General features: G+C 42.3%; 1 protein-coding gene across 1 annotated transcript; it reads right to left on the bottom strand.

The window, feature by feature from the left end:
- Positions 1-4199: 4199 nt before the first annotated feature.
- On the bottom strand, positions 4200-8989 carry LOC136166052 (keratin, type II cytoskeletal 6A-like). The gene is made up of 9 exons (XM_065932079.1): positions 8450-8989; positions 7353-7567; positions 6955-7015; positions 6720-6815; positions 6429-6593; positions 5860-5985; positions 4818-5038; positions 4566-4600; positions 4200-4456 (listed from the first exon to the last, which is right to left on the bottom strand). Exons 1-9 carry the CDS (start codon positions 8987-8989, stop codon positions 4200-4202), a joined length of 1716 nt encoding a protein of 571 aa, XP_065788151.1.
- Between the last annotated feature and the right edge of the window lie 9227 nt (positions 8990-18216).

Genomic DNA, 18216 nt, shown 5'->3' with positions numbered 1-18216 from the left:
TGCCTCTAAGACTAAAGAGGATGATTTCCCACCCCTACTCCCTTTCTAGTGTTGAAGGGACATCCCTGGAGTCTTCAAGGTGACAGCCTTGAAGAGAAGAGATGGCCTAGAGAAAGTCATGGTCCAAGATATCCAGTTGCTCTCAAAGATGGACTCCTCAACACCTTTTTCCTCCCATCCTGAGGTCTCAGTTCAGTTCAGTTCAGTCGCTCAGTCATATCCGACTCTGTGATCCCATGAACCACAGCACACCAGGCCTCCCTGTCCATCACCAACTCCCAGAGTCCACCCAAACCCATGTCCATTGTGTTGGTGATGCCATCCAACCATCTCATCCTCTGTCGTTCCCTTCTCCTCCTGCCCTCAATCTTTCACAGCATCAGGGTCTTTTCAAATGAGTCAGCTCTCCACATCAGGTGGCCAAAGTATTGGAGTTTCAGCTTCAGCACCAGTCCTTCCAGTGAACACCCAGGACTGATATCCTTTAGGATGGACTGGTTGGATCTCCTTGCAATCCAAGGGACTCTCAAGAGTCTTCTCCAACACCAAAGTTCAAAAGCATCAATTCTTCTGCGCTCAGCTTTCTTTATAGTCCAACTCGCCCATTCATACATGACTACTGGAAAAACCATAGCCTTGACTAGACTGACATTTTGTTGGCAAAGTAATGTCTCTGCTTTTTAATATGCTATCTAGGTTGGTCATAACTTTCCTTCCAAGGAGTAAACGTCTTTTAATTTCATGGCTGAAATCACCATCTGCAGTGATTTTAGAGCCCAGAAAAATAAAGTCAGCCATTGTTTCAACTGTTTCCCCATCTATTTGCCATGAAGTGATGAGACCAGATGTCATGATATTAATTTTCTGAATGTTGAGCTTTAAGCCAACCTTTTCACTCTCTTCTTTCACTTTCATTGAGAGGTTCTTTAGTTCTTCTTCACTTTCTGCCATAAGGGTGATGTCATCTGCATATCTGAGGATATTGCTATTTCTTCTGGCAATCTTGATTCCAGCTTGTGCTTCCTCCAGCCCAACATTTCTCATGATGTACTCTGCATAGAAGTTAAATAAGCAGGGTGATGACACACAGTCTTGACGTACTCCTTTTCCTATTTGGTACCAGTCTGTTGTTCCATGTCCAGTTTTAACTGTTGCTTCCTGACCTATATACAGGTTTCTCAAGAGGCAGGTCAGGTGGTCTGGTATTCCCATCTCTTTCAAGGACAAGTATGATGAAGGGTTATTTAGCAGGGAGTCTGCAGAGAATGCCTCCTGGGGCATGCAGCAGGCAGAGGAGAGCAATCTGCTCTCAGGACCTTTGGAAATGTTCCCTCTTCTGCTTGTGCCACACCCTGTGCCCCCATGAACTGTGATGTCATTCATCAGTCTGTGCTGGGGATATGTTCTAGCCAACATAGCTAGAATCTACCTTGTATGGCTCACAAGTAATTATCCTGGATCACAGAAGATTCAGGTAAGGTGAACTTTGGATATGGCTTCTAAGCAGAAAAACTTCTATTTGAGATTGTTATGAAAAAGATGTATTTTCTGTACTTTCCAGGTACCTAGACTCCATCCTGGAGGAAGCAATTAACTTTAGGAGCCAAATCCAGTATCTAACAACCTTTGGTACTTCCGAGTCCTTCCTTGCTTCAAAAGCAAGACTTTACTGTTTCAATAGAAAAAAAAAAAATGTTTATTCCTATTCAGCCCTCATAGAACAAAAGAAATCAATCTGAAAATTTTAATCTCATGCACATTAATCAAGAGATTGAAATTTTTCTTTCTAATATCAAAATTGTAACCACATTTAATTTCAGATGTCATACAATGAGGATATCATGGGGAACACACTTTCTCTTTTGAAATAACAAGGTTCAACATCAAAAGACTTAGGAAGTGCACAGATTAAAAAAATGCAGTTTACTGGAGTTAAAACCAACACGAGATTGTCAATATTATTGTTTTATCATTAGCCATTCAATGATTTCTCTGTATCTCTGTCCCTCCAACTGTCTTTCTGTTTCTTTGTGACTCTGTCTCTTTCTTTACCTTGCTTATTTTATAATTTTGTATGAAAATTAGTAAAAAAAAATACAGATGATACTTTGAACCCCTTGCCTTAAATGTTTTCCATAATAACTGTGTTTCATTTAGTCATTGTGTCTCCTTAGACCTTTCTTGGTTTAATACAGTTTGTCAGATTTTCCTTGTCTTCGTGACTTAGAAAGTTTTGAGGAACTCTGCCCGTCTGTTTTGTTGATGTCCAACATTGTGCTTTTTCTGATGTTGTCTCACGAATAGACTGGAGTTGTGGTGTTTTGGGGAAAGAACATAGAGGTGATCTACACTTTTTAACACATCATCTTAGGGTACATGCTATGAAAATAACTTACTGCTTTAATATTAGCCTTGATCATCTGGCTGAGGAAGTGTTTGATTGATTTCTCTTCAGTAAAGTCACTCTTTCCCCCCATTTTCAGACTGTACTCTTTGGAAGGAAGTCATCATGCACATCCCACATCCCACATCTTTTAGCAGGGAGTACTTATTCACTTGTTCGCATGGGGACCACGTATGTAACTAAAAGAAATTCTTTTGCCTGAGACTCTTCAATCATCCTTCATGAATTAATTTAATCAATCACTCATTCACATTGATAGATACCACGAATAATTATTTCATAATTGGGCTTTAATCCAAATATTATTTATCTATTTATTTAAGGCTCAAGAAGTTTCAGTTTGCCCACTAATAGCTCTTTCAGTGTCTTCTGTGACTATTTCTTCACTTTTTGCCACTGAAAGATGCTCCAGAATCACCTTTGCATATACTCCTCCCCATTCATAGAATCAGACATATCTCCTCGATTCTTCAGAAGAGAACTTGCATGGTATTAGGTGGATTCTCCAGAGAAATCACCTGAGATTAGGGCCGTGGACAAAACAGACTGGAAACAATTACTGGATCTCAGGAACTTTGCCTGACTCTCAGACCAACCTGGCATTGTATCATGAAATTTTCTTACCTATTCAGAAAGGCAAAGGAAGCCAAGACACAGCTGAGAGAGAACTCAAGGCCATGTCTTTGGAGTGGCAAAAATTTGACCTGTTTGAGTCTCTGTGAGAGGCTTTTGGGCTGAGGAAAAATGCCTTCCCATTTCTATTTTGTCTCCATACTTAAAAAAAATCAGCAGCTGCATTTTGTTTCTGTAGATCCTGAAATTAACCAGTGTTTCCATTCTCTCCCAGGTGAAACTTTGTTGGGATTCATATCCCAGAAATACAAGTTCTTACATTTGTACTGTTTCCTCAGGATACATTGCTAGAAGCATACTTTCAGTTCAGAAGTGTGTACTTTTAAATTGCACCTGATACATGTTGTCAGGCACACTTTTGTGGTCATAAGGCATTTTAAAATATAAATCAGACATCTTGCACTCTAGTCAATGTTCTTCTGATCTAATTAGACTGTAATATGATTCTCTGAGGATGATGGATGACTACTGCGGCAGACGGAGGTAGAATCATAGAGACAAGTCAGAGAAACTAAACTGCTGAGACTAATCTGAGCAGTAAAACCAGACTTCAGTATGATGGACCCAGATCCCTCCCACTCCACATGCCAAGCTGTTCTGGGAGGACTGCTGGCATCAGGATGTTAAAGTGCTGTCTGTTAAAGTTCTCTAAAGGAGAAGCACATGGGGACTGGGAGTATGCTTCATTCCTGAGAAGGCATTTATCAGATGAAAACCTCGAGATCCATTGGAGACAAAGAAAAGCTATGTGAAACCACACATTATGTGATAAATCTGCTTTATTTAGCAATACAAGCGAGCAAAGCGCAGAAGAAGCACACAGAGATACAGACGCTGTACATCCAAGAACCAGTCACTTGTGCTTCCACAATCACTGAAATGGAGGAACACAACACCTCTGAGACGGGACTTCCTGGGCCAGTGGAAAGCAAGGGGGACTCCATTTCTGGACTAGGACCCAAGTGTGAATTTCTGATGGTGAGCAACGGAAGCTCAGTTAGAGCAGGTATTGGCAGAGGGAGACAAAGGCACTCAGTAACTTCAGTTCTAACTCAAAGTAAGAGATGAAGGGAGCAGAAGAGAGGAAGCAACTAGAAGAGAGGGTGGTGAAGCTGGAGAGGAAGCCTGAGACATTGTGGGAGCTTGAGCCCATGGCAGGCCTTCAGTGCTTGTAGCTCTTCCTGCTGGAGGAAGAGGAGGTGGTGGTGTATTTGATGGTGGAACTGCTGCCCCCACAGGAGCTGAAGCCACCCCCGATGGCTCTGCCACTGCCAGCGCTGAAGCCACCTCCAAGGCTGTGGCCGCCGCTGTAGGAGTAGCCGCTTCCTCCGCTCACGCCTAAGCCACCGCCGAGACCGCCGGCACCGCCATAGCCGCCGGCACCGCCATAGCCACCAGAGACGGTGGACTGCACCACGGCTGTGGAGGCAAGGGGCAAGGTCAGGACAAGATGGTGAGCTCACTCTGCCACACAGAGTCCAGTCAGGGGGACGCAAGGGCAAGGGCCGGGGGCAGGTGAAGTACTTACAGATGTTGACTTGTCCAACGCCTTCCCCACTCAGCCTAGGAGAGAGAAGACACAGCCATGATGAGGCCCAGAGCCACAGCTGGGCCCGCACGGGAAACCTCCGTGTGAGGAGACTCCCCAGGAGCCTGCCTTCCCAGGGCTCTTCTGGGAGTAGCACTATGACCAGCACTAGAGTGCCTTCCACGTGGGCTCATTGGCAGGACTCCTTGGAGATGGAGCCAGCTGATTGAGGAGGTTGTGTGAGTTACTCACCTGCACTCCTCGCCCTCCAGCAGCTTCCTGTAGGTGGCAATCTCCACGTCCAGGGCCAGCTTGACATTCATGAGCTCCTGGTACTCCTTCAGCAGCCGTGCCATGTCCTGCTTGGCCTTCTGCAGGGCGTCCTCCAGGTCAGTCAGCTTGCTCCTGGCGTCCTTGAGGGCCAGCTCCCCACGCTGCTCAGCGTCGGCGATGGCGGATTGCAGGCTGGTGCACTAGAGGGGAGGAGGGGCAGATGAACCTGAGTCTGGGCTCCAGGGGAGAGGAAGCATACTTCTACTTTCCCAGTGAGGAAGAGCTCTAGAGCCCAGATCTCATGGCAAAGGACATTTGATTCGTTTTGTCCAGTTTTTCTCAGTGCTGCAAACTTTAACTATTCTATGAGCACCTTAAGAAATTCTATTCCTTTCCATGTTAACCACCCAAATGATGATAAGCCTAGAAGATACCACAGCAGCCCAAAGACCAAGGGACAAGGGAAGAAATGGACCCACTGACTTGTATTCAATGTTGACAGTTTGAGTAAGTTCATGTGGATATACAATAACTTATACAAAGCCAGAAACATCCTCAGTGAGGAGATGATTTCATCTTAAGCTGTTGAGACTTTGCCTTCCTTCCTCTTCACAGTTTTGGACAACCTTCATTTTTCCTGTGTCTTTTCTTGGATTCTTTTTACAATGAATCTGAGCATATTTGCAGCATTCTTCTCCACACTATCTGTCCTAAACTCTTCTTTGTCAACTTGCATCTTGAATTGTCAACTCAATCACTCCCCTTGTGGAATCTCATTTCAATGCCTCTAGACCGTATCTTTGTCCCAAGACCAGTAGAGATTCGGCCTATCCTGAGTTTGTTTCCTGCTCTTCAGTTGGGCTCCATCTCTCTAACCTGGGGAAACTCCCCCAGGGAGGAAATACATGTCCTTCTCTCCCTGCTTTTCCTCAGTTCCCAGAAATTTCCTACATGATGGTTGATGACACCTGACGGTCTAGGAAGGAAAGGATGCTTTTCTCTTCCATGGTCCCCACTGTACCTGCTTCTTGACATGATCGATCTCAGATCTCAGCCTCTGGATCACACGGTTGATCTCAGTGATCTCCTGCTTGGTGTTACGCAGATCATCCCCGTGTCTGCCTGCCGTCACCCGCAGCTCCTCGTACTATAAACCAGAGGGAGACAAAGTGATGTTCATAAGCTTCAGAGACACTAATCTAATCTTTCAAAAAGGAATCTACTGGTTTTCCACAAGACATTTAAAGAAAACTGGTGTTACCAACTCATTGACACTCTAAACCCATCACACACCATACTTGGTAGGACCACTGACTGACTGGTTCTCTTCAGGAAAAGCAATGTTCTGTACTGTTGCTGAGAGTCAACATTGAAATAAAGCTAAAACAAAGGTCACTCACCTTGATCTACATTAGCTTTCATCTTAACCTGGGTTCTTTGACCTACGAGACTTGGACATAATTACCCAAAAGATCTACCCTGAAAGTCCCCCACTTCTTAGTTGTAGTTTCCCCACTGAAGTCTATAGCCACATTGATGTTCTCAGGGGAGGCACAGGGATTCTTCATCAGCTGCCACCTCACCACTCACCTTGGACTGGTACCAGGACTCAGCCTCAGCCCGGCTCCTCTGAGCGATCTCCTCATATTGGGCTTTGACTTCAGCGATGATGCTGTCCAGGTCCAGGTTGCGGTTGTTGTCCATGGAGAGGACCACAGAAGTGTCTGAGATGTGGGTTTGCATCTGAGCCAGTTCCTGAAGAACAAGAGATCGTCCGATCATCTTTGGTCCTGATTTTTAGAGAGATACCTAGACCAAAGATATTCTAGTCTTCACAAATCTCTTTAAAGGCAATGAAACAGAATGCAGAGAGATACTTACAGCCTCATAGAAGGTTCTTAGGAAGTTGATCTCATCTGTGAGAGCGTCTACCTTGGCTTGTAGTTCAACCTTGTTCATGTAGGCAATATCCACATCCTGGGGAAGAAGCCAACAGACTGGGATCAGATGAGCCCTCCTGCCCAGCCTGCTCCTGTTTTAGTCTCCTTGATGATTCTTTTCTCAGAATCCTCCCCTTCAGGAAAGGAGCATGAACCCCTGATCTGACCCATCTTACCTTCTTCAGTTTCACAAACTCATTCTCTGCTGCCGTGCGCTTGTTGATTTCATCCTCATATCTGGAATTAAAAGGAATAAAATCTAATTGAGTCAGCGGTGAAGATGATACAGAAATAGCAGCCTAGAATCTCCGCTTCCCAGAATGGATATATACAAATGAGACCTGTCAATAAGCCTAAAGGTTGTAATTTGTGGTTTCTAATTTCTTTACTCTGCTACTCTTCCCATTTAACTTTTATGGCCCTTTTGTTCTTCAGGGTTTGTGTTTAGTAACAATTGTAATGTCATGTCTATTGACATGTTTTACTAAGAATCATGCCCTCATTGGACCTGGTCATCTAATAGACTGCAGTGTGGGCTTCAGGAATCTAAGGTGTTTTCTTTCCTGTAACTCACTTGTTCTTGAAGTCCTCCACTGTGTCCTGCATGCCCCTGAGCTCTGAGTCCAGGCGGCCTCTCTCCCCAAGGATACTATCCAGCTGCCTCCTGAGGTTGTTGATGTACTGCTCGAACAGAGGCTCCAGGTTCTGCCTCACGGTCCTGGTGCCCTGTTCCTGCAGCAGGGTCCACTTGGTGTCCAGGACCTTGTTCTGCTGCTCCAGGAACCGCACCTGCAGGGAGACAGATGGTTATCGGTGAGTTGACAAGTCCCCAGGCCCCTCTGGTGGCCCGGTGGTTGGGCTGCTCCAGAGCCTGTACAGAGGCTGACAGTTCTGCTCCCCTGACTCTTTAGCTTCATACCACACAGGTCTCATGGCCAAGTTTCTCCAGGGAGCTGTCAGATGTTCCCTCCCTCTCACTATGGAGACTGTCAGGGACTTTCAACCCTTCCTGTCTTCCTCTTGACATGAACAAGTACTAATGTACTTCATCATAGCATTTGCTCATATTGCACAGAACTTTTACAAAGCACATGCCTCAGTTAAGGGATATCAGATGTTTATAATCTAATGATTAGATTCCAATTCTATTAATGATTGGATTTAACCTTGTTTCCCAGATAGTGCATGAATACAGCTGATACAAAGTCCCTTAAGGCTCGTTTTCTGGTTCTATAGGTGAGTATTTCTATGGATATATACTTGAGTTGTGTTTCCTCAAATTCCCTTTTGCTATTTGCTTTCTTTCCTCCCTGCAGCATCCATCTATGACTCAAATGCAGTTTCCACTACGATACCTTTTTAACTTTCTTATACCATTCAGAAGATCAAGCCATCTCATTGCACTCTCTCCTTTTCTGTTCTTTCCTTCAGGATTATCAAGAACTGGGAATGTTTCCTCAGCAAGAAAGGGGCCAAGTGAGGGATGAGTAGTTATAAATGATTTGCATCACCTTCTGCCTGGGGTCCACATGGAGCCTGTCCTGCATCCCAGTGGAGAGCTCGCCTGAGTCCCACTTCCCTCTCCCCCAAGTCTTCCTGCCCCGGTAGGACATTAGTTGGCTCTCTTGGGCACTCTGCAATCCCCACTGGGGGCAGATGCTCCCGGCTCACCTTGTCGATGAAGGAGGCAAACTTGTTGTTGAGGGTCTTGATCTGCTCCCGCTCCTCAGTCCTCACCCGCTGGATGGTGGGGTCGATTTGCAGGTTGAGGGGAGTCAGGAGACTCTGGTTGACGGTCACCTCTTGGATGCCTCCAGGGGGGCACACAGGAAAGCCAGCACCACCGAAGCCACCTCCAAAGCCAGCTCCACCACCGAACCCAAAGCCGCTACCAGCCCCAGCACCAAAACCAAATCCACTCCCGGCTCCACCTCCGAAGCCATAGCCAGCTCCAATTCTGCCGCCATATCCGCCACCGATGACACAGCTGCCCCCTGCGATGGAGATCCTCTTGGAGCCTCCCAGGCCATAGAGGCTGCGGCTGCCAAAGCCAGCTCCTCCACACACTCCAGCGAGGCCGCCACTGCCCCTGGAGCGGGACAGGGACACGCTGCTGAAGCCAGAGCGGCAGACCCCAGGGACTCTGGCTGAGCCGGCACTGAAGCCCCTGCGGCTGCTGCTTTGGGTCTTCACGATGGATTTGCAAGACATGGTTCCTGAAGAAGAAGAGACTGAGGCAGAAGCGAGGAGTGGAGTGTAGGGCTGAGAGGAGCAGGTCTGTACGAGGAGCTTCCCGGCAGCCGCTTATATATGGAGTAACTGGGTTGGGCTCAGTCCTGGAAGGTGAGCCTGCAGGTTGGGAAGGGCCGGGCTTCACAAAGAGTGAGATCACATCGGTTTATTAGAAAAGTTATGAAACATGAAGATTGCATTTTTGGTTTCCTTTAGTCAGGGAAAATTTCTCCTGCCTTCCAGCTTTGACAGCTCTGAGAACAGTAAGACTAGTCTCAACCCAACTGAGCTGGGAGTTAGTCAGCAACTCACACAAAGGTTCTCCACGTTATGCTCATGTGTGAAATGTACTGAGGCTCGTCTGCCCTGGTGTTTCACCCACCAGCCAGAGGTCCTGGAGAGCAAAATAGCCTATTGCTTTCCTTATAACTGTAATTATTAGTGTTTGTCATTAATTACAGAAGTTAAACATGACCTTTTTTGCTTTCCCTAAAAATTTCCCACAGCTAGGTATGTAGATTTGCAATATAAATGGGACTCTGTATACCTATTGCTGGATTTTATAAAAATTAATTTTTCATGGTCAGCCTTATTTCTTCTATGCTACCATGCAATTCCTCATTAACCCTAAAATATTGGAAAGCAATTTCCAGATATCTTGTTATATCTTTAGAATACAATTCAATATGTAAAGTTAAATGAGTTGCTCTCTAAAATTACTAACCATATAACATTTATATATCCTTAAATACTAGATGTTCATTAACATCAAGGAGTATCTATTCAATCTTGAAATAAATCTGTGTGTTATTTATATTTTATCTTTTGTTTTCCCAGATCAGGATCCTAGTAAATTCCCTTCATTTTGTATTTGGGTTATATGTCTTTAACGTATTATGTCTTTATAATATTGCAGGTCACTACATCTGCTTCCACTTTCCACTTGCAGTTTATTTGTGAGGAAAAAAAATAGCTTATTTGTTTTCTGCAGTTGTCGAATCTTGGAGTGTTTAACCTGCGTAATCATGTCATCTTGTTTAAGGTGGTCTTGTGTCCGTGTATCCTGTGAAGTGACAATTCAAAGTAGAAGCTTAATAAGCGATCACTTTAAACATTACAGATACAAATGTCATAAAATGCCTATTTATATGCAGAATATTGATATTAACACATCTACTTGTTTATTTAAAGTATTTAATTAGTAATACATGGCTGAGGAAAAAATTACGTGCTGAAGGCCATTGCCCAGTCCTATTTAGGAAGACCATGAAGTGTTGGCTACTTCCCTGTGCATCCTTGTAGTGACCTCATTTGAATGTTTCTGTGCTTCTCCTCGGGCATGTGTGATGCATATGGCTTCCCAGTGGCTCAGGGGTAAAGAATCTGCTTACGATGCAGGAGTTGCAGGAGACGCTAGTACGAACTCTGGGTCTGGAAGATTCCCTGGAGAAGGGCTTGGCAACCCACTCCAGTATTCTTGCCTGGAGAGGTCCATGGACAGAGGAGCCTGGGGGGCTACAGTCACTGGGGTCGCAAACTGTTGAACACGACTAAAGGGACTTAGCACAGCACGCGTGATGCATGTGAGAATATATTTTGAATACATACGTACATATATATGCACATATGAAACACATATATACTCTCTTTTGCAATTATGCTTATAGTATATGTACTTTTTCTCCCATATCTCTGCTTTTTCTCAATTTTCATGTAGCAGTCTCAAGTGCTATTTCCTACGGGTTGTTTTCTTCACCTTAAACCTGTGGTCCATTGTTATGTATCAGCAAGATTTTATGTTTTTAGTTTGGCCTTCATTTCTCTTCTGACTTTATCTTTTTTCCTCTGCTGCTTATCTGAGTTCTACCTGCTAATATTTAATCATTTATTTCTCATTCTATTGCCCCTTGGCTTTCTTATTTCATCATGGTGTTCATTTTACTGCCTTTTAGGAAATACTTTATTCTGACTTTTTTCTGCTGAATGCTTTCTAAGTGCCTCTTGCTTTTCCTTTTCCTTGTGTTTTTTGTTTGCTTGTTTATCTGTTTGCTTTAATGTAAAGTGTGCTTCGTGGGACTTGGAATGGTTCCTTCCTAAGAAAGGCTCATCTCTGAATGATTTGAGATCCTTTTGGACCTGCCTTTACAGACAGTCTTCTGGGAGGAGAGGCCACAACCAGAATAACTGGAATTCTCAGTAGGACACAGGTTGTGTAAATAGTTCTTTTAATTTTAATTCATCCAAGCCAAGGAAGTTGTCTGCAGAGCGGCTCACAGTTCAGTCTCGGTTTTCTTTGCTTCTCCAACAAGCTGCCAATAGGCATTGCCTCTGATTCCTTACTCAACCCTGCCTTCCCTGTGTCTTGAAACTTCAGGGCAAATAGGCCCTGCCTATAGCCCACACACCCACTTCTGACTGTTGCAAAGATCGATTCTTTGATTCTTGGATATGCACCTGAGGATGTGTTCTTCACATTCACACAGCAGGAGTTGAATGAGTCAGAGGTGCCTGGCAACAGGAAGACCTCAGGGTTAGCTTTGTGTGCTCTTCTTCTGGGTTTCCCACGTTGTTTAGTTTTGATCCGTCTGTTTTTGAGAGTGTTCTTACTGGGTTTTCTGAGATGTACATTGAGGGCATCTTCTGAGTTTTCCCAACATGTGTGATTTATTTCTCCCTTTTGGTGGGAAGAGTTTTCTGTTCTTTCTTTCTTTTTTTTTTTTTAATTGAAGGAATTTAAGATGTTTTCCTTGTGGTGGTTGAGGGTGGAGATTACTTTTATGGTTCTTGTTCCCCCTGTTTGGTTTAAGGCAATTTCTAAGAAGGAGATATTTTTGTTTCCTCCATTTGGTTATGTTAAGAAGTCTTTCATTCTTATATTTATATTTAAAACACATAGCATTTAAAATATTAGGAAATAACTGATGCTAGAAATATTGCCTTTCTTTTCTTGCACTACAGGGAAACTATTGGGTTCAATGAAGACATCATTGCTCAGGGCCCCCCTCCTGAACCTGATGGGGTCACCTGAAAGTGGTCTACAATACATCAGATTTACCATCATCAGAAATTTCATTCCCAAATATATTAGTGCTCTTCTCAGTGGAACAACCTCCTTTACTACTTAATCAAAGTTTGTGTCATTGCAAGTCCAATGGATACAATGAGAGAGAATAGTATGTAAACAGCCATGCACCAATCTCCCAGATTAACTACTGATCCATATTTATCAGTATTGTCTCATCTAATTCCCCTACTTCTATTGAAATCTTCTACTTTTTTTGTTGATGTATCTTCAAGAAAATTAAGACATTAAGTCACTTCACTTAATATCTGCATACATGCCTAAGAAAGAATGACGTTTTAATCTCACTGTATAACTGTTTTATATCAATAGCAACAGTTGCTGCATAATGAAGCTGAATGTCCATTTATGTTCACACGTCTCTGATTGTTTCAAAGATGTCTTTTTATGCTGGTTTACTTGAAGCAACATCCTAACTAGATTCTTGGGTCTCTTAAGATTCCTTTATACTGTAATAGATTCCTTTTGAATGCCATTCACCTGTGGACAAATTGTTTTTCTTCTCTAGTATATCTACACTCTGGATTTGGTTCATTGTTTCCTGTTGGTGTCACATAACTTCTAAGCCCAGTTTTTCCTGTGTACTAGTTCTATGAGCAAATCAGATTTATTCCATTGTTTCAGGAAAAATTATGTCCCAACTGGTCCTGTGTGCCTTATATTGCATGAAATTGTGAGGCATATAATACTAGCTATCCAGTTTAGTGATGTTAAGACTGATCTGTAGTTTAGCTGTAGTTCCATCTTGTCCCTCCATTAAAAAGTGCTGAGTAAATCTGTCGTCTAATATTTTAACACTCATTGGTCAATTCCCACATTGACTATTTATTTAGACTTTGCAAATTCAGAATTTTGAATTTAACATCCCTCCTCTGCATTTATCAACTGGGAGTCATCTATAAAGATGGAATCTTTACTGTTTACTTTTTAGATAACCTAGTATGTATATTATTCAGACAGGAGAGGCAGCATAAGTGCTTCTTTCTTGTACTTTTGAAATCTTTATAATACTGATTTGGGACCACAGTAATTTCCAAACTCAATCAAGGAAGTTTTGCTTGTTATTTTGGTTTTATATAATTATAAACTCACAGTTGAAAAAGCATATTTGATATGTTTCAGTCCATTGCAGGCATTAATCCTTTTGGTGCATTAACCATCCCATTTTAGGCCACTTGGGTTCCTCAGATTGGCTCCTGTGTCTATTTGACAGGGCCCCATTGGACTCTGAAAGCTTGTTTGTTGACAGGGACAATTGTCTCAAGGTTATTTCGCAACAGACATGGAATTAGCCATTTCTGTGAGTAGTTCTTGTGTCTTTACTGGGAAGTGATATTTATAAGCTAGAATTTTCATGCTATGCATGCTTTTCATTACTGAGTTCTTCTAGATTTGAAGTCTTTTTCAAAAGACAGAGGTTGAAATATGTAAAAACTTATTAGAAAATACTTAAATCAGAAGTTTGGAGCTATATTTCAAGTTTTAATAGAAGAAAACAGGATGATTTTATAACTGTATTTATTTTACTAGCTTTGAAAAGTTTAGCTTTGAATGACATATTACTTATTTGCTCTATCCTACAATAAACCTATGATAGTAGCAAAATAACAGTACTAATATTAAGACAAAAGAAAGGTCTACTAAATGAAATTTCTAATTTCTTTGTTACAATCTCCATATGCTATGAAGAAAATCAGACTAGGCAAGAGGAATGGAGAGACAGAAAATGGGGATGAGGGAAAATTTCATGAGGGTCCAGATAAACTCTAGCCTTGCAGTTGCAAACAGAAGCAGGAAAGAAAGGTCTTCCTTTATTCAATTTGATGGAGAGGAGTTTCTTAAGTGAGAGAGTACAGATACAGATGGCAGTGGGGCTCAGGAAGAGGCTCTATAGTTACATGTGGAGTCTGGGGACAGTAAGAGTGTTGGGAAATAGCACATTTGAGTGGACCAGCCTCTAAGACCTAAACAGGATGGTTTTCCTCCCCTACTTACTTTCTAGTGCTAAAGGAATACCCTTGGAGTCCAGTAGGTGACAGCCTTGAAGAGAAAGGATGGCCCAGAGAAAGTCATGGTCCAAGTGATCCAGCTGCTGTCAGAGATGGACTCCTTAACCCCTTTTTCCTCTCATCCTGAGGTCTACTGTTAGCTTCTCTCAAGGCCAAGTATAATGAAGAGTTAGCTATCATGGGAGTCCGTAGGGATGTCTCCTGGTGCATGCAGCAGGCAGAGCAATCAGTTCAGTTCAGTTCAGTCGCTCATTCGTGTCTGACTCTTTGCGACCCCATGAATTGCAGCACGCCAGGCCTCCCTGTCCATCACCAACTCCCGGAGTTGACTCAAACTCATGTCCGTCGAGTTGGTGATGCCATCAGTCATCTCATTCCTCTGTCGGCCCCTTCTCCTCCTGCCCCCAGTCCTTCCCAGCATCAGGGTCTTTTCCAATGAGTTAACTCTTCGCATGAGGCGGCCAAAGTATTGGAGTTTCAGCTTCAGCATCAGTCCTTCCAATGAACATCCAAAACTGATCTCCTTTAGGATGGACTGGTTGGATCTCCTTGCAGTCCAAGCGACTCTCAAGAGTCTTCTCCAACACCATAGTTCAAAAGCATCAATTTTTCAGTGCTCAGCTTTCTTCACAGTCCAACTCTCACATCCATACATGACCACTGGAAAAACCATAGCCTTGACCAAATGGACCTTTGTTGGCAAAGTAATGTCTTGTCTCTGCTTTTTATTTTATTTTTTTTCTTCATTTATTTTTATTAGTTGGAGGTTAATTGCTTTACGAAACCAAATCTGAAAGAGACACATGCACCCCAATGTTCATTGCAGCACTGTTTATAATAGCCAGGACATGGAAGCAACCTAGATGCCCATCAGCAGACGAATTGATAAGGAAGCTGTGGTACATATACACCATGGAATATTACTCAGTCATTAAAAAGAATTCATTTGAATCAGTTCTAATGAGATGGATGAAACTGGAGCCCATTATACAGAGTGAAGTAAGCCAGAAAGATAAAGACCAATATAGTATACCAATGCATATATATGGAATTTAGAAAGATGGTAACGATAACCCTATATGCAAAACAGAAAAAGAGACACAGATGTACAGAACAGAATTTTGTCTCTGTTTTTTAATATGCTATCTAGGTTGGTCATAACTTTCCTTCCAAGGAGTAAGCGTCTTTTAATTTTATGACTGCAGTCACCATCTGCAGTGATTTTGGAGCCCCCAAAAATAAAGCCTGACACTGTTTCCACTGTCTCCCCATCTATTCCCCATGAGGTGATGGGACCAGATGCCATGATCTTAGTTTTCTGAATGTTAAGCTTTAAGCCAACTTTTTCACTCTCCTCTTTCACTTTCATCAAGAGGCTTCTTTCTGCCATAAGGATGGTGTCATCTGCATATCTGAGGTTATTTATATTTCTCCCGGCAATCTTGATTCCAGCTTGTGCTTCTTCCAGCCCAGCGTTTCTCATAATGTACTCTGCATATAAGTTAAATAAACAGGGTGACAATATACAGCCTTGACGTACTCCTTTTCCTATTTGGAACCAGTCTGTTGTTCCATGTCCAGTTCTAACTGTTGCTTCCTGACCTATATACAGGTTTCTCAAGAGGCAGGTCAGGTGGTCTGGTATTCCCATCTCTTTCAGAATTTTCCAGTTTATTGTGATCCACACAGTCAAAGGCTTTGGTGTAGTCAATAAAGCAAAAATAGATGTTTTTCTGGAACTCTCTTGCTTTTTCGATGGTCCAGCAGATATTGGCAATTTGATCTCTGGTTCCTCTGCCTTTTCTAAAACCAGCTTGAACATCTGGAAGTTCTCAGTTCACGTATTGCTGAAGTCTGGCTTGGAGAATTTTGAACATTACTTTACTAGCGTGTGAGATGAGTGCAATTGTGTGGTAGTTTGAGCATTCTTTGGGATTGCCTTTCTTAGGGATTGGAATGAAAACTGACCTTTTCCAGTCCTGTGGCCACTGCTGAGTTTTCCAAATTTGCTGGCATATTGAGTGCAGCACTTTCACAGCATCATCTTTCAGGATTTGAAATAGCTCAACTGGAATTCCATCACATCCACTAGGCAGAGCAATCAGGACCTGTAGAAATGTTCCTTCCTCTTGCTGCGCTGAACCCTCTGCCCCCACCATGAGCTGTGATGTCATTTATTAATCTGTGCTGGGGATTCTAACCAACATAGCTAGAATCTACCTTGTATGGCTTGCAAGTGATCATTGGAAAAAATTCTTCTATTTCAGGTTATTATTTAAAAGATGTATTTTCTGTATTTTCCAGGTGTACAGACCGGATATTGAAGGAGGCAATTAGCTAGCCTCCTTAGGAGTCAAATCCAGTATCTAACCACCTTTGGTACTACTGATTCTTTCCTTGCTTCAAAAACAAGTCTTTGCTGTTTCAAAAGAAATATGTTTCTTCTTATTTAGTTCTCAGTGGGCAAAGAAATCAGTCTGAAAATTTTAATTTCATGCACCTTAATCAAGAGATTGAATCTTTTCTTCCTTAATACCAGAAAGTGTAACCACATTTAATCTCAGATGTCATAGGATGAGGACATCGTGGGGAATACACTTTCTCTTTTGAAATAAGAAGGTTTGACATCAGAAAATTTAGAAAGTACACAACTTTAAAAAATGCAGTAATGGAGTTAAAATTAACACAATATTATCAATATTATTTTTACATAAGTCATTCAATAATTTCTCTGTATCTTTGTCCCTCCAACTGTCTTTCTGTTTCTTTGTGACTCTTTCTCTACCTTTCTTGGTTTATGACTTTGTGCGAAAATTAGTTTAGTAAAAAATACAGATGATACCTTGAGCCCCATAGCTTAAGTATTTTTCATAATAGCTACTTTTGGGCAACACACTTTGTTAGATTTTTCTTGTCTTCATGACCTAGAAAGCTTTGAGGAACTCTGCCCAGGTGTTTTGTAGATGTCCAAAATTAGGTTTTTTCTGATGTTGTCTCATGAACAGACTGGAGTTATGGTGTTTGGGAGGAAGACCACAGAGATGTCCTGCACTTCTCATCACATCATATCAGGATACATGCTATGAAAAAAACCTTACTACTGTTGGTATTAACCTTGATCACCTGGCCAAGGAAGTGTTTGATTGATTTCTCTGCAGTAAAATCACTCTTTCCCCCCATTTTTAGACTGTACTCTTTGGAAGGAATTCACCATGCCCAGCCCACACAGCAGGGAGTATTTATTCACTCCTTCTTTGAATGGGAATCACATATGTAACTAAAGGAAATTCTTTTGCCTGAGACTTGACAATCATCCCTTATTAATTAATTTAGTCAACCACATTCACATCAGTAGTTTCCATGAATAATTATTTCACAATTTGTGTTTTATTCCAATACATCATGTTCTATCTATTTATTTATGGCTCAAGTTGTTCCACTTTGGCTACTAAGAGTTCTTACAGTGTCTTTTTTGACTATTTCTTCCATTTTTGGCACTAAAAGATGCTCCAAGATCATCTTTGTATATATTTCACCGCATTCCTAGAATCTCCTTGATTTCTAAAATCTTCTGTATCTCCTTAATTCCTCAGAAGGGAACTTTAATTCCTTAAGGTATTAAGTGGAATGCTCCAGAGGTATAAACCTGGAATTCGGGACATGGACAAAACAGTGACTGTCTCTCAGGAAGAAGATGACTGATCTACTTTGCACTGTATTCTGACATTTCCTTTCCCATTCATAGAAGTCAAAGGAAACCAAGACACAGCTGAGAGAGGTTTTAAGACCGTGTCTTTGGAGCAGCAAAGACTCAACTTCTTTGAGTCTCTGTGAGAGGCTTTTGGGGTGAGGAAGAAGGCTTTCCCATTCCTCTTTTGTCTCCACACTTCAAAAAGTTAGCACCTGCATTTTGTTTCTGGGTCTGTGGATCCTGAAATTGACCAGTGTTTCCAATATTTCCTGGTAGAAAGTTTACTGGGATTCATATCCAGGAAGTACAAGTTCTTGTATTTGTACTGTTTCCTCGGGATACATTGCTAGAAGCATGCTTTCAATTCAGGAATGTGGGCATTTGAGTTACTCCTGATACATGCTGTCAGGCAGTTTCTTGGTCA

The sequence above is a fragment of the Muntiacus reevesi genome, chromosome 4 (assembly GCF_963930625.1).
Source record: "Muntiacus reevesi chromosome 4, mMunRee1.1, whole genome shotgun sequence".
NCBI lineage: Eukaryota > Metazoa > Chordata > Mammalia > Artiodactyla > Cervidae > Muntiacus > Muntiacus reevesi.
This window is presented reverse-complemented; position numbering and strand designations above follow the sequence as displayed.